Genomic DNA, 17,885 nt, shown 5'->3' on the forward strand with positions numbered 1-17,885 from the left:
CCGCTCTCCTCTCTACGGCCTTAGCTTCCTGACACTAAAATCCTGCATGATGGTGTCTTTAGGCAACTTCCTGCAGATAACACAGGCGTCAACGGTAACGTTGTAAACACATAAACCCCCACAGCAGCTATACCGAGGTGAGCTCCTGCTTACCTCTGTAACACGGTGCCTTTGGGGAGGAATGTCCATCAGGAAGAAGCAGGTGTGGGGGGGAGGGGGGTTCCTCTAAGGCTGTTCACCGCAGCTCATGAAGGTGCCAACCGGACCAGATTCCCCATGGTCTCTGCAACGTGCGGCTCTCCATCCAACCTCCAATGTGACACTTGACTTTCTGATAACATGGAGGCACTAAGAATCTCAGTCTCATCCCTGGATCTGCACACAACAGGGAGAATCAGTCGTGTGGAAAATGCAGCCGATTGAGCATAAGATCCAGAAAATGCACTCCGACGCTTACATACATGTCCTGAAAAGCCACAGCAGTTGCCAACTCTTAATCTCAGCCTTTTGGCTGGTGCTGTGATCCTCTAGGCTTTAAGTACTTTAAGTACTTCATTTAAATCATTCTGCCGTGAAAACACCTTAAGTTTCTAGTCAGGGAATCTTTTTCTGTAGCCTAAGTAGGCTAAGTGGTGATGTAGCAGATTCAGTATTTTATTTTTAAAACATACCTTAATTGTCAATGTAAAAATACAAAAATAATTTCGTGTCTAATAATTACTCTGGACCTACTCAAGCATTTAATTAACATTAAACAGGGAACACAGTTTCATAACGTAGCCTACTTGACATCCTTGGAATTTTCTATCGAAAATAGACTAGACGATGTTTTCACATCAATTTTAAAATAAAATAAAATAAATAAAAAATATTTTGGACTGTAAAAGCAGCACTAATAGATTAATGTTAGGTAAATCTACCGTGAGCTAAAATGGTACGTACGATACTGCGGGCGAGTTCCCGCTATAGCGCAATTTCGGCTCTAAAAGCCGTATAGCTGCCCTAAAAGCCACCAGCCCACCGGGTGAATGGAGATCTACTTCCATCTACTTCTGAGAAGTTTTCACACGCCATGGTGTTTGCAATTGAGCCGTGCCTCCCGGGTAACAGGATGACAGTGTCGGCAGCCGCTCTCCGGCTCCCCGGCTGGGCGCGGAGCTGCCGAACCCGGCGCCTGGCGCTGCCCGCAGAGCCAATTTAGCGCTTGTAATGCTGCGTCGGATTATGTTTAGCAGACTAAATCACAGGCTGATCTCTTAAATCTGTGCTGATAAGGTTATATTTATTTGTTTTGAAATGGATTCCTGCTAATACCCTCAAGTAAATATTCCACCAAAATTGGTGCTGTTTCTAGTTTAATGCAGGGTTATACAACGTTACACGAATGCTTCTGGACTTGAGTAGTTAAGGACGTTAAAGAGATTTATGTGTATAAAAACTGAATTTAAATATTTGTTAAATAGTATCAATAGCGTGACGGGCATGCTACCGTGATTATATTAAGTTCCATTCTATTGTAATTTATACTGTACGGGCGATATTTTCTGTCACAAATTTAATGCGCGGCATAAAACGTATTGTAGCGTTTGAAAAACCTGTTCTGTCAGTACTTTTTTTTCTTTCACAAAATTGTAAAGTAAACAGGATGGTCCGTGTGTCAGGGTATTGTGGAAATTGGCCTTGGGGCAGTATGGTAGTGTGAAAAGCACTCAAACAAAGAACTAGTTTTATTTCACTCTTTAAGTTATTTCCTTTCATCTGGCTAACAGCAAATAAACTATTTTCCCCCTGGATTACGGGGTGGGGGGGGTTGTTAAGAGCATTTTCTGCATTTTTAGAAGGAAGTGTAGTTCCTCGGCAGTTGCTTCGGAGGAAATATCAGCCGTTTTTTGTTTCAACAGTGGTTTCGGCGGGATGGTTGAATGACTTTAGACTATAAACGGAATATAGTGTGTCATTGTGTAACTTTGACTCCTAACTGAGTGGTGAATGGGGCACGGAGGAAGTCAAGACATTGATCTCTGCATTGCTGCTGCCCGTATAGATAAGTGCGACTGCTTGCACGTCTTCATCAGCCTTGAGATCTGAGGGCAATTCAGCGTGTCTGATATTGGCACACCATTGCATAGTACTGTGTTACATTGCAGGGTTTCTGAAGTCTCAATGAATGCATTTGACATTCCTGCTTGCTTAATGTACTGATTGTACAGACCCCTTAAGCTGCATTTGGAGGAAAGTGTCTGTCAAATAAATGGAGGTGAACGTGTGTGTGACACAGGGACAGCGGGTGGTGACAGACATCAGGCAAATGGTGACGGAGTGGAACCGTGTGCCGTTAAATGAGGGAGAGGGTCAGCTCACACTTTTAACACTGGAGTTTATCTAAAACAAAAAAACGATAATAACGGACTGTGATGTGGCGTGAGAAGCGGCCCTTAACCAGCACAGCTCGCCTTACCGGCGCTCGGCTGTTCGTGCAGATCGACGTTTTAACGGCACCATCTGAGTTAAGTTTCTCACTTAGGGTTCTCCTGGGACTCTCTCCTCAGTTACTCCAGCTTCTCAGCAAACCGCGCTACAGGATGCAAAAGCAGGGCTACCCTCCCCCCCCGTACTGAACCTCACACGCCAGCCAGGTGTTCTTGCTTCACCTGAGTGATCCATACGCTCAGGGCCAGATTCCCACCTTGGGGGTCCTCCAGCCCACAGCTGGGAGACATAAATCTCCTGTTGTTAGCAGAGCTCTGGCCTTTGGCCCTGGTTTGGTTCCGCGTCTCCCTTGCCTGACCTATACCTTTCCTTGTAAGATATACCCCTTATGCCGATGCTCTGATCACTCACATTCAGGCTTGTTTCAGCATCTGCGTCAAACGTGTTGCCACATCTGTCTGCTTCTTTGACGCTTGACCCGTACGCAAGAGCAGGAAAATTCCAGAATATCAGATCTGTCCTTCTGCCCATGAGCGAAAATGAAGGCCGCTGGGAAAGAACCACAATAATAAATTTGGTGGACTTTAGCAGGACAAAAAGTTATCTTTCCTGCACAATCTTTCTCTGAATAAAATTCTTGCGTGCTCGCACCTGGGAGTGCACAGGATCGTCTTAATTCAGTGTTTCGTTACGAGCTGGAAGCCTAAAGAGAGATGGACCACTTTGCTATTGTGAGTTCATCTGCATGCATAACATGTCAACAGCACTGCTTACAGTCACTGTGTCTGAAGGTCGAGTGTGAGAGTACACTAACAAGGCGTCTCAGACATCTTCCGCTCCCTCTGCGTGCGTGCTTTGTGCACGTGTTACCCTCCTCGCATATAAATGTATGTCCATGTGGCGGCCAGCAGTGAGATGAAATGATCGAGATAATCAGATATGGATAGTGGGGTACAATGAGGTGCACAGGTGCCAACAGAGATGAAATATAAAATGTCTGGTATCACCATGGTGCAGTCAAAGAGGCCTGCTGAGAGACGTCGAATGTGCATGCCTGCGATACCTCATGGGCCTGGATGGGCCCAGAACAGTGTGGGTATGGACCGGCCCTGCTAACGGCTAAACGGGTATGGACCAGCCCTGCTAACGGCTAAACGGGTATGGACCAGCCCTGCTAACTGCTAAACGGGTATGGACCGGCCCTGCTAATTGCTAAACGGGTATGGACCGGCCCTGCTAACTGCTAAACGGGTGTGGACCGGCCCTGCTAATTTCTAAACGGGTATGGATCAGTCCGGCAATTTCTTATTGGGTCAGCCCTGCTAATTGCTAAACGGGTATGGACCAACCCTGCTAATTGCTAAACGGGTGTGGACCAACCCTGCTAATTGCTAAACGGGTATGGACCGGCCCTGCTAACTGCTAAACGGGTATGGACCGGCCCTGCTAACTGCTAAACGGGTGTGGACCGGCCCTACTAATTTCTAAACGGGTATGGATCAGTCCGGCAATTTCTTATTGGGTATGGATTGGCCCTGCTAATTGCTAAACGGGTATGGATCAGTCCGGCAATTTCTTATTGGGTATGGATCAGCCCTGCTAATTGCTAAACGGGTATGGATCAGCCCTGCTAATTGCTTCTGTAACAATCTTATGCTCCTCCAGGAGCCAAAGGAACCTCTGACTTGATTTGCTAACATCTCCTGCTGTCCATAAATCAAAACACCTGACATTACGGAGTGTGGAAGAAAAGACTGTTGCAGCAGCCGGAAAGATGTGACTAATTACCTTTTATAGTCTTTCTTCCATCTAGGACAAAGGGAATAGAATAGCAAGAATGAAAGCTGGAGGATAAATTATTACGTCCTTATCCAGAGTCTCTGGGGGGGTAAGATCTCTCAGAGGGGCCGACTAACAAACTGCTGCTAACAAATTTGATCTGAAATATGACAAAATGCTTAAAATATATTGCAGAACTAAAAACATTAAACACATTGTGATGGCTTTTAGTGTGAAATACAAGCTAAATGGTATGTGTCCCATAAAGTCCATGTGTCTTACATATGTCTCACGGCCCATAGCAGGGTCACACAAAGCCTGAAGTCTATCTCAGGCAGCACATGGCAGGGCACAGTGACACATACTCAAGCGCTGTGATAAACTCTGAGACACTAGGTCACCTACATCACAAATTCAATGTGAGCACAGAGAAAGAAGTCAAACTCCACACGTACACAGAACCAGGGGAGGGAACTGAACCCATACCCCTGCTGGTGGGATGCCACATGGCTGCCCCATGAGCCACTATGCCCCCCTCAAAGTGCATACATAAGACATGAATCAATAAAATAAGAAGACATTTTTGGGAATGTACTGTAAACAGTGTGTCCTAGGGTTGGTTCCTTATATGGTTCCTTATATGGTTCCTCATATGGTTCCTCATATGGTTCCTCAGGGACCTATTTTTTTCTTAGAGAAAAGCCTCCTTGGCTCCAGGTTGATACACTGTAGGAAAAGAGAGTGTGCATTAGTGACGCGGTGGGGGTGCTGGTGACTCCAGGGGTCCCCTTCCTGCAGTTGTACCTCTGCTTCTGCTTTGATCTCCTCTAACTGCAGCTGACTTTCATTGTTTCGGGTGACAAAGGGTATTGAACACAAATTACAGGGGAAGACTTATGAGGCACCTGCCTGTTTGCACGTTTTCTCTGGTGACGCAGTGTGCCCACTGACATGCCAACGCCGGCTCACCAAAGACGTCTGCATGCTGAATCCTGTGGTGGGGGGGGGGGGGGGGGTAGCAGGGCAGGCTGGAAAAGGGCGCTTTTCGAAAGGATGCTGAACTGGACCAAGTCTCACGTCCTTGAGCAAGGTTATGCTGAATCTCCTCTGTAAACATCCACCAATATAACAAAGCAAAATGGAAAAGCTGTACAATCCTAATTGATTAACATACACAGACAATTAAATGTAATTTAAATACCATTCAATGCAACAAACACATGAACAGTCTGAATTGGGTCGGTCATATACAGTATACATATTTACATATATAATCCTTGCATCTTGTCCAACAGCACCTGTCTAATTTGACTTCTGATTATGGATTTAGCTGCTAACTTGTATCTAGCTTGTCTTTTCACTTTTTCACTGTCATTTAAGTTCCTTTGTTGATCACACCTATTCTGTTTATTTATCATTGCTTTGTGTTTGACTGTCCTTTTGTCTTTGTGTTTCTCGAGCCGCTCTCCTGGATGAAGCAGGGTTGGCATTCAGTCTAACTCCACAAGGACGCAAAAGTTCTAGGTGGTTCGTCAGTTTGAAACAGTTGTTCCGCTGGACTTCCTCACTAGAGGAAGAAAAATGGGGAGAAAGTCGGGTTTGGCACCAGAAGAACGCGATCAATAAACCCCCTGTCACCAGGGTAGGGTTACTGCAGTGCCTTGGCTCACTCATCAACCTCCCCAGCCGAAGCCACATGTGCCGGGTTGTCACCATGTGGACAGCCTTCCGCACGGTATTCCTGTTTGACTGCCGGCTGCCGGGCGGAAACCGAAAGGGGGGTGGGGGCAGGGGGGCCGAGCGACAGCCTCACGCCTGCTCCTTCTGGAAGGAAGCCAGTAGCTGTAAAATGCCCCGGTGTGGGTCTCTTCCAGCCGGATCGCCAAACTGCTGCAAACGACTTTATTAAGAGTGGAGATCGCTCATGCAGCCATGTAGGGGTATCGTGCTCGTATGTAATAAAAACCAGAGTAGGGTCACTAACCTGGGTGGGGGGGAGGCATCAAAGATAAGAACATAAGGAGCTTTAGAATTAATTTGGTGCTAGAAAAAAACTTTCTACTGTTATGCATGCAGTTTAGTCTTCCTAAACTGGTATTATGAAGGACGGCTTGTTATCACAGCTTTCCTGGGTCCCTGACACTCACCATTACCCCAAATCAGGTGTTGGTCACAAGTGCCGTCCTGAAGTTGGAGCAGTACGGCCCCAAGCACACGGCACCTTACTCCGCTCCATCTCAGGAGGGACCTATTCTCCGCATCGGCCAGTCTTCTTCCTTACCCCCGGCCCCGGGGCCCACCTCCTCCTGTTTTAACACACAGGAGTAATCTTATTCAGGCGCCCTGAAACAAACAGGCCTGCCTTTTGATGTTATTCTGCTCACTTTCTGTTCACAGTCATTGCTGGTCAGCTGTGACTTTTTTCTGCTTGCACTGCCGATCAGCCGTGATGTGATTGGTCTTTGCCGTGATGTGATTGGTCTTTGCCGTGATGTGATTGGTCTTTTCGGGTGAGGAACTTACTGGAGATGGTGTGTGACTTGCCTGGCAGTAGAAAAGCGCTTCCCTGGCGTCGCACTGCATTTGCTTTTTGTTTTCAGCCGAAGTCCATGAGGTCAGTCGCCGAGCTTCTATATGCCTGCACATCTGGCTTACAGTGCTGTGGCGTTTACAGCATAGTCTAATAATATATTACAATATCGGTTATGATATATACTTTTTTCATGCCATTTATGTAATGTAATCATTTTTTATCAATCGTCACTGATGAAATTTAGCTTAAAGAATAGGCTATAAAAATCGCCATAATTCTAACGGAATGTTTAATGATGTTTATAACAGTGACACATTTTCAGAATATACAGCTCTTGGTGAAATTAAGAATTTTCATTTTCACTCATTTCTCAATTTATGGGTGTGCGTCTGTGTAAAACATACATTTTTTTGCAAACTGCAGCCTGGCTCTTCCCTGCTTCTCATTGATGAATGACTTCTCCCTTGTTTTATGAGTCTTCAGTCCTGCTTCTAGCAGCCTGTTACAAACTTGCCCTAGCAGTGCACATCATACCACTCAATGTTTCTCTTACTTTTTAATGGTCACTTGAGGTCATCCTCCAATTTATCAGGCACTGCCGGATAAGTTGACAGTCATCTCAGGCGTTAGAAAGTCGCTTCTGTCCTCTACCTGGCTGGTTTCTGGTCGTTCCCAGTGTCTGCTGCTTCACTTTGTTCTTGTGTCCTGGAAGCAGCCAGCTGCCAGCAGAACCAGAATTAAATCAAGATTTTAAAATGCAGACTTTTAAAAAACATAGAGTGGTCTCAATTTTTTCAAGAGCTGTAGTTCTGTTATGTTCTTGTAGTATAATGACATTTACATTAGAGACAACACAATGGGCTATATGCATTTTAAGGTAGATGAGTAGTATTTCATATCTGCAGACAGCCAATCACACGAAAGGAAATCCCAGCCACACCAATGTCAATGGAAACATGGCAGCAATTGATCCAATGGCTTTAACACAGCCTAAATATGAATGGATTTTTGAATGTATTTATTCATTAAATCATCAAGCCATGTTTCTTCCTCCAGCGGGAATCACTTATTTATATGCTAATAATGTGATAGCAATATATGCATTTTCAATAAGCCCAACCAATGCAGTATTACCCAGGCAGGCTAATATTCAATTGTTTCATATGGATAGTCAGAATAATAGTGCTGTTTGATGTACAAATGATGCTGATGAAGCCTTTGTTTTGTCATGACAACCTCAAAGAAAGAGACCTGTTCAGAGAGTTTAGCATCTGACCTCATAAACATCTTACATGCCAATTTACATTTACGCAAATTCCGTTTCATATGCAAATTCTTAAGAATGTCCTTGCTGGATATATTCTATATTTAGCTTAAGTGACACTTCTCTCCAATGTGACTCTTTGCCTATTTATATAGCCAATGTTTTACTGGAGTAACCCAGGTTAAGGGCTTTTCTCCAGCAAGGACAGGACAGCCAAATTTGGAACCAACGACCTTTTCATTACAGCCCTCCTCCCTTTCCCATCGTGCTGCATGCTCTGCGTAATATTCTGGGTACCGTTCAGGATATTTCACAACGTTTTCTCATTTCTTCGTTCCTGTGCCTTCCTGTGCATAAACTGATACAATGATGCTACACCATCATTCCCTGAACTAGACAAACAATTTCGGAAGCTGCATCAATGAATGCTGTCCCTCCATTTTTATTTCAATCGTGATTAATGGTTTTATGTTTTTTTTTTTCAAGAATGTGTGAGAAATTATAATTAAAAACACTGGAGTTGTGGGGACAGGAAGTATTTTTGAGAAAAATAAGTTAATAAATTCAAAATATAACTCAGATCTAGTTTTAAATGTCATCAAATGACTACATCCTGTATTGCAGCAACCTGGGCAGGGTGGCTGAAGGCCAGGGGCTGTCATGAAGTATCCTGCAGCCAATGAGCTAAACCTAATGATGGTCTTACACCCAAACTCCTCCTTGGTTTACAGATATTATATAGAGAGACTGTTTCTTCTTTAAATGCTCATTGTATTGTATAGTACCAGGAAGAAGAGTGAGCCGCGTGTGGCAGGGTTTCTGTGATTGTATCTCAGTGTAAGACAGACTCTGCTTGGAATGGGTGATATATAGGAAAACCTATGTAATTTGCTATATAGGGAATTAGTAAGTGAATGGTTTTGGACACTTCATCCCAATACACTGGTCTCCCTGTGGCAGCTGACACAAGCAAAAGAGCACCAGGATAAACATGGTGAAGGAGGTGAAGTGAGTATGGGTGTGTCTGTCCTTTATTTCAAATTGAAATGTATGGTAAGTTAAGAAAAGACTGATCATTTTTCTTTACCACGCTGATACTTATTCGTGTCAAAGACCCCAGTTTGAACACTGCAAGGCTCCACGTTACAGTATGTAAAGTTCACTGGCAGGAGAAAGCACTGCATGCACACGTAACTTCTTCAGATCTCAAGTCACAGTACAGTAGCAAACAAAAAAATCACACAGCACTGTATAACACAAAAACAGCAACTGTACTGTACTGTGGGAACCAAAAACACAACAATGCCATATCACTGCAGTTTATGGAATGTATCTTTTATATGTTTTGAAAGCTTGGTTAGCTCTTTCACATGACACCCCATTCACCACATTACAGTTTTTCTCGATTGCTTTGTAGCATTTCTCAAAGAACATTTAACATTATCAAGACAAGTGTGATCCCCAAACCATAATGTCACTTCTGCACAGCAGAACATCATTTCTCATTGCTTCACACAAATTTCAAGGTACATATATGCAACTGGTTTTGTACAATTGTCATCATTTGGCACAATTTTCAGTTGCTTTAGTCAAGTTGGTCAAAATACTGTATATTACGTTTCCCATTGTAATAATTTTACACCCAAAACTGTATATGTAAGTGATCTTCGTGTTAGCCACCACATGCAAAACAATTAACCAAGCTGTCAAAATGATTTAAAAATATATTCCATAAATTGAAGTGGCACGATATTGTTGTGTTTCAGTACATGATTTTGCTGCCATTTTTACTGTTTTTTTTTTTTACACTGCTTGTAATGTTTAAACTAGTATTTTTAACATGAATAAGTATCAGTGTGGTAAAGAAAAATGATCAGTCTAATCTTACATTTCAATTTGAAATAAATGACAGGCTTACTCGCGTAAGTATCAGTTTACTAATGAAAAATGATCAGTCAGTTAGAAAATGGGAACCAACAATCACTCAGCATTTTGGCGCTCAGGAGCAGACATACACTGACATACTGACAATGTATCTAAGCATTTTGACTCTCATGGTTGTACTTTTCATTTTGGTGGCACTGACTGATTCATTGGTGGAATTATTTGCTTTTGAAACCTCAGTTAATTGTTTTGGGTGAGTTACAGGCTTTTGCAGCTAAACCATAGTGTTGTGCTATATACCGTATATGAACTGTTTTCAGAAATGTTTTTATAGTCCTGAGAATATTAATTATGTTTCATGAAATGTGCCAAAGCAATTGAGAAAAACTTTAATGAGTTTAAAATGAAAGGCACCTGTTATCAGGCTGGGGCTGTTAGCTCTGCCAGGGGGGGGGGATGTGGGGCTGGACGACGACAGAGCTACTAAAGCTGATTGGAAAATAGTGCTGCCATTTGCACTAACCCATTAACTACAGCGTTTAATGTCTTAACAATTGATTAAAGCTTCCCTAATTATACATTAACTGGCACTATGCGAGGGCCCCCCAGACCTGAATTCAGAATGACACGAGTTTCCTTCGGTCGTATAGAGGAATAGCTAGTGCGCTGTGCGCTCTCACTGCCTCCATTATGCCTTTGTAGCCTCCTCTGGATTAAAGGGCTCGTTTTGACCCCTGCCGCTTTAGAGAGGGCAGTTAATGTGGCGCGAAAGGCCTTGTCTACAGCACCGGCTGCACATGATGCATTTTACAGCCGGGCCGTGGCATAAAAGATGTAAAAAGTATAAGCTCCAAAACATCACCCACATTATATTTAACTTCAGTGCTATCCACGAGGCATGCTGAAAAACAACAGTCATATGTAAGATTATTTATGAGCAGCTGTGAGGCTGATTTGACATTATTTGCGTCTAGAGTTTTTGTATCGTGTTTAGACTTTTTGGACATGAGGTGTCAAGCAGAAGCCTTCAGCGTGTACATGCATGTTCTGGATGGAGGTGACTCACGTCAGCAGGATGGGAGGGAGACGCAGGAATAAGAAACAGTGGTTCTCCTGGTGTGAGGCCTACAGGAGGAAGCTACTGTAGAGTGCGGCCTTCTCCTGCTTCTCGCGTCGTGTCAGGGGTGCCGAAAACGACACTGAGGCCCGTAGGTGTGATAATGGAAATCCTGCTACCAAAAGTTATGCTGTGAGAAGAGTGTGTGTTGTTTTTGCAGAAGGGCTGCTGTTGCAGCTGTAAAGGGGACTGGGTTTGATGTATAGGACAGACAGCTGTCACACAAACAAAGCTACAGCTTCCTGTTACCCTGAGGTACTCTGCAGTTCCTGATTAAATGGGATAAGAGGGGCGGCAGCTTTGGTCAGTTGGCTCGAGTGAGATTTTAAATTTGAGACATGTCTGCACCACCATTTACATGTATGTAATAGTTTTATTACCTTGTAAATGGTCTGTAGGGTTTGCAAACTACTCCAACACTTCCCCATCCATCTGACTGTCTGTGTAACTACTTAATCCCAACTGGGGTTGCGGGAGGGACTGGAACCTATCCCGGGAACGGGATGGAACCAACCCTGGGCAATCGCCAACATACCGCAGGGCACACACACAGCCACACTATTACAGGGCCAATTTAAACTTGCCAATAAACCTGCCCTGCATGCTTTTGGACTGTGGGAGGAAACCAGAGCCCCCGGTGGAAACCATACAAACACAGGGAGAGCATGTGAGCTCCACACAGAAAGGACCCACACCTGACCCCAGGACCTTCTTGCCGTGAGGCAGCAGTTCTAACCACTGCACCACCATGCCACCCCCGCCACTTCTTATGTAGCCATTTTTAGGTTTATAATGGAATAATATAGATTTACCATAAGATGACTTGTGTGACCCTGAAAGTGTGAGTGTCACGGCTGATGCGAGGGAGCTGTCAACCCTGCAACAATGAAGTGTCCGGCGTTTTTTTAACCAACGATTTTTGCTTTATTGGTAATCAGTATGATTATTTATTTCATCAACCAACCAATGAATCAATAGACTCATTCATTTGTTGGTTAATGAAAGAGTATTGAAGAGTATAGAAACTATGATCTGAGCATTGTGCTCTTTGAAGGCAACTCCAATAGAATCACTGACAATACTGCAATGTAACACTGAACAATCAAGATTTTCAGGAACATTATTTTAAGGTGTTAATTTCCGATATTTTAAGCAATAACAGTTTGCACAGAATACTTTCCTAGGGGATTTGCAGTATCGGTGCCCTGCTTAAGGCTATACTATTGGACTTGGACTTTATTGTATGAGTGACACCATTAGATAGCAGACTGACAACAAATGGAAGCCCAGACTTTACTAAGAACTCACACAGAAGTTCTCTTCTTGGTCTCTTCTCCGTCGTACTTTATTGCAGTGCGGGAGTCGGGCCGCTGTGTCACGAGCGAGGAGCCGTTGTTTGCGCGCTAACAGCAACATCTATTTCGTGCAGCATCTATGTAAAAATTCTGAGTGGATGTTTAGGACTCCGGTGCTAGAGCGTGGCCATTGGGACCCTGTTGAGGATCGCTGAGGTCTTTCCACTTGCTTTCCAGTCACATTCCACGAACATGCGGTCACAGGATAACTGCATTGTCAATGTGCTGCATGCACGCCGCCGTTCTAGCTCAGACTGCGCAGGACGCTGGCCGGTCATCAAGGAGCGACGTCTCGGTTCTAACAGTAGGGAACGGGACAGCTGAGGAAGTGACAGGGACTAATCTGCTGGCCATCTTCAGGAGGTCCTAAGTCCGCACTTTACAGGATAACAGTTTGCTGAAATACATGATCCTCAGGGAGTTACCTATGCTGGCTGAGAGGGAGCCAATTAGAGGGCCTGGTATTCCATTTATCCTTAATGCTGCTGAGACTCCAACACCATGCAGGAATGTCGGTTCCTCTGCCAGAAACTGGGCTGACTGGATAGCCCCCCCCCCCCGCAGCCCCACCCCACCCCGTCTCGCTCTCCCACAGGAGGAGGGTGAGGTAATCAATCACAGCCATGGCCCAAGGAGCCTTTCACCCTTGTCTGCTCATTAATTAGTCCTATGTAGGATCAGTTCAGGTTTTTGGGAGGAACTCCATGGAGGGTTCAGTGTTGGGTGTATCGCAGATGGATGAAGGAGTCTTCAGTTAACTGTGGGTCTGTGCTTGTTTGCGAGCTGTGTGTGTATCTGTGTGTGTGTGTGTATCTCTGTGTGTGTATGAGTGAGTGCATAGTTGTGTGTGTGCAGATGCAAAGGTATTTGTGTGTCTGTGAGTCTGATGAGCACTTTACGTGTACTGGTGAATCAGTATCTGTGCGTGCATAGTGTGAGTGTGTGCACATGTGTGTATGTGTTTCTGTGGGGGGGTATGTACATATTTCATTGTCCCCGCAATGTGATAAAAACCTGTTATCGCATTCTTGAACCATTTTTTCAGTCCCCAGAAGGGAAACTCAATTTTATAAAAATCTGTGACTGCAATCAAAAAAACTAAAAATGTGTATATGTGGCTGTGTGTGTCTGTCAGTGTGTGTGTCTGTGTGTGTGTGTGTCTGTCAGTGTGTGTCTGTGTGTGTCTGTGTGTGTGTATGTGTGGCTGTGTGTGTCTGTCAGTGTGTGTGTCTGTGTGTGTGTGTGTCTGTGTGTGTGTGTGTCTGTCAGTGTGTGTGTGTGTGTATGTGTCTGTGTGTGTTTGCCCAAGGGAACAGGTACACTTTCCCTTCACACCACAGCCTGTCCCGTCCATTTGGCTAAGCTGCTGGTGTTGGTGTAGCTGTTGGTGTGTCGGGTGGGTGTGGGACACGTGGCCCAGCCCTTGTTCCCCTCCCTTCATTAACCCCGCCCCCCCAGAATGGCCAGCCTTTGAAGCACATTTGTTTAATTGTCTATAGTAGTTTGGAGAGCCAGACGTCCAAAAGTGAAATGGGGACGTGTGTTACAGAGATTGTGGTCTTTGTGCAGAGGGGGAACCAGCAAGCTGTCACAGCTGACTAACTTCCAGTCTGAGTAAGTATAGTTTGTCTGTGTGCTATTTAACATATATATTTAAATTCAAATTCTATGATGGCATTTTATTTTATTGGTGTATTGTATGAGAGCGCTAAATTTCAAATTAGTTCATGTTCAGTTCAGGATCCGTTTAAAGTGATGTGAATGATAATAATTGTTCTACCAATTCCACTAATTGTTATTCTACTGTTGAAATCAGCATATAAACATATCATCTGTGAATTTATAGAAATGACACATCCCATGAAAATGCAACTTTCCATGTACAAATAAAATCAGGGTTATCTGAAAAGGCACATAACTACTAACCAGTGAGGTAAAGAGGCGTACTGGAATATTCATCTTAAATTCATTTACATTTTCTCTTCTTAACAGGTGTTTGATGGAAAATTTTGTGATGGTTGATAGCATTTTTATTCATCATATTATTTAGTATTCCCAAAATAAAAGCAACTAAGCATATTGCTGTGGGTAAACTGAATCTTTATATATTTTATTTATTGACACGATGCATTATATTTCTGCTATGGATTAAACGAACTGAAGTCATGAGCTACGGTAGAGGCCTTTGATATATGACCTCGGAAGTATCCAGAAAGACAATCCCCATTGCCCACAGGGTCATAACACATCAAAGGGGGAAGGAGATTTGTTGTCTCTGACATGTGTTGTCCCTGTCCTTTGCACCCACCAGGCTGCCCTGTATTTCTTAGGGGAACAGAACGGAAGCTGCCAAAATAGGCTGATATCGTCCTGGTTTCCCCCCACGGCACCAAATGTCCGGAGAAATACTCCGTACCTCAGTGCAGGGCAACTAGAAAAAAAGACATGACCAGTAGAGACCTACATAGATCAGTCAGGCCTAATATACATCACATATAGCACAGAAAAAGACAGATAATGTCCTCTGGCAAATGGAGAGCGTTTTATATAATGGGTGCACTCCTGTAAGGTCTTGGTTGATGACTTGCAGATTCAGTTGAATCCCAGTCCTCAGTAACAGCTCCAGATCTTACACACAACTTTGATTTGATTGCACACTTGCGTTCTTCAGTGTAGTTTTTTTTGTGAGTCTTTATGTGCCGGAATATGGTGGTGTGACTCCTCGCGCAAGAGATATAGTTCATTAATTTTACTGCTGCATGACAAAAGCTTTGGAAGAACAGAGCAATAAGCTTGTTTTGTTCATGGTCACTTCTGTTTTGTTCGTTTTAGAGCTGCGGGTGTAGTGTTAAGCTATCAGTGTCGTTTGTCTCTGTTTCCTCTGAAGGGCCTCTCAGCAGGTCATTCGTCTGTAACCCGATTCTTTCACCTTTCACCTCTTTCGGGCAACCTACACGCACGTGGGTGAGGAGTCAGAGCAGGAGAGAGCAGCTTGCATTTGACATCGCGGGTGTGTTTTATGGAACAAAGGAACTACAGGTAGCATGGTAATTGCACACTACAGCCTGCCAGTTTTTGGGGCAACTCAAATTAAGTTTATTGCGGGGGCAATAATTATAAAACAGCTTTAAAATTTCGAGGAACTTGAAGGTGTATTATGGATCTGCTGTCATAAAATGGATCATAAAATTCATGAATGATGCATTACGTCTGTTATGGACTTGTGGTGTATTTATCTGGCCAGATTCTTTGAGTAAATTTATCCCATAATAACTGAAAATGTGTGTTGAGACTGCATGTCCCACCTGGTTGCATGAATGTATCTGAGTACTTCGGTTCCCTCCCATAATGGAAAGAAATGGAGTGAGACAAATGTAAGACTTGCCCAAACAGTGTATCTGTGTATGTGTTTGTCCTGCAATGTACGGGCATCCCCACTAGGGGTATCCTGAGCCGTGGGGCCCTGTGGATCCCGGGATAGACACAGGGCCTCTGTGTTCATGTGTTGGGTATGCAGACAAGGTAGACAATAGATGGATGGATCTAAGCAGGGGTATTGGAAATAAGGGGACGTTTCTCCCCACCAATATTAGCAGACCCTCCCCTTTCCAAAAAATAAATAAATAAATAAATAATATGATCTTCTTTATCTTTCATTACAAATCTGTGTGTTACTGAGGCCAGTTCACAGTGCATGCAGAGCGCGAAGACGGGACATATACCCAACGAAGATTGTAGTTCTGTATCATCAATGTATCATATTGATTAGTTATTTTTTTATGTTGATTATGAAACTGTACCATAAACACTGTTAGTCTTACCTAAAACGATGAAATTTTTATTATTATAAAATAATTAAAAATCTTACATCTTAAATCTTTTCTTACAATCTTTCTTACAACCTTTCACGATGTGCCCATTGCAATTTCATGGTAATACACCCCCCCCCAAATATCGAAGTCCTTCTGGCGCCTCTGGATCTGAGAATGTTTTGCCGCTTTCCCAGTAAAATAAGGAATCCCAAAATAAAGACCCCTCCACTCTCTTTCTCCAGGTCAAGGCGCACCCGTGTGAAGTGTTGCTGTGACTGGGCGGTTGGAAGGACGCGTAGGCATGGAGAACGAGCAGAGAGCTGCAGCCTCCGTGGCCAGCAGCGCTGGGACAGGCAACCTGAGCAGCACCACGGCAAGCGTGTCCAGCACCGGCAACGGGAGGCCAGCGGTGCCACAGATATCCGTCTACAGCGGCATCCCTGACCGCCAGACTGTCCAGGTACACAAGCCCCAGCCTGTTACACTCAGGCTCACATTATCAGAATCACTGATAATGAATCACTATCTTTACTGCCACCACCAAGGCTGTGGCACAGCTTGGACCAGCCATGACAATCAATTAACAATTAGGACATGAAGAGAACAAATGCAAGATACACAACAGACAGGCATAAACACAAGATAGGTGATAAATGCAGTGATTTGTGAAATAGTGCAATGTGGATACTTGACATAGGTACAATACAGACAGCATACATCCATACATATAGTGCATAATGCACATCACATGGAATGTGCAATTATAATGTGAAAATAGATTGTCAGGCGTCTGTACTGATGAGAACGTAAATATTGGAACAGTGCAAATGTTGCATTGAGACTGTGTAGACTGTAGAGGATTATGGGAGCTGGACCTGGCCCCAAATTTACCTTCTCGTTGTGACTCGGAGACAGCAGCTGACAGGGCTGTCAGAGTCACACCACACCTTTCTCCTTATGGGAGTTTACTGTGCAGTGTGAGACTTTACTGAGCTCTTTGCTGGCTTGAAGGTTGATAAATGGTTGACTTGCAGTCATGAAAATGCTAGGCTTGGTTGATTCTTGTTTCTTGAAGTGCTCTTGTGTTGTTGAGATCTGAATGTTATTTGAAGGCTCTGCTGTCTGGACCAGCCTGAAAAGAATTCCTAATGTAGAGCTGTTCTCTGGAACAAAGGACTGGGCTTTGTTTTTCTGTCATTGACAGTACCTTGAACTTTTGTCAAGTCCTGATTCTTTGTTGATTTTTCATACCTAGCTTATGAATGACGTGTGATATGTTGTGAAGGCTTGGGACCTTCTCCACAACATGAAGTGTTGGGACCACAGTCTGGAGGTGCCATTCAGCAATCAATTAAACACTAATCTGTAGCGTAATTGATCTCATGCCACCTTCATTGCCAAGTCAATTATAAGTGAACCGACTTGACTTCCAACCTGATTTGGTCTGAATCTACCTAGAAGGAAAATGTAAGATCACTAAAGACTCTTCATTGCTGCTTTTGCCAGTGTCCTTTGTATGGTCATTGTCAACTTTATAGTTCTTTAATATCGATATAAACCTTTACTTTTTGTACCTAGAAATTAAATTGCTTGTATAACTAAAATGTTATGACTCAAATTCCAATGTTTCTGAATTTATAGAATAAACCTATGTAAAATATTATAACGATCATTGGACCAAATTATACCACGCTTTTGAAGAAAAGTATTA

The 17,885-nt window shown here is 43.7% G+C and overlaps 1 protein-coding gene across 1 annotated transcript in view; it reads left to right on the forward strand.

The window, feature by feature from the left end:
* Window positions 1–17,885, forward strand: part of phc2a (polyhomeotic homolog 2a (Drosophila)) — a 46,908-nt gene that overhangs the window by 1,055 nt on the left and 27,968 nt on the right. The window contains exon 2 of the mRNA XM_023841625.2: window positions 16,417–16,634. Coding sequence (XP_023697393.2) covers window positions 16,476–16,634 — 159 coding nt within the window. The 5' untranslated portion in view covers window positions 16,417–16,475. The remainder of the gene's footprint in view (window positions 1–16,416; window positions 16,635–17,885) is intronic.

This window comes from Paramormyrops kingsleyae, chromosome 6 (assembly GCF_048594095.1).
Source record: "Paramormyrops kingsleyae isolate MSU_618 chromosome 6, PKINGS_0.4, whole genome shotgun sequence".
NCBI lineage: Eukaryota > Metazoa > Chordata > Actinopteri > Osteoglossiformes > Mormyridae > Paramormyrops > Paramormyrops kingsleyae.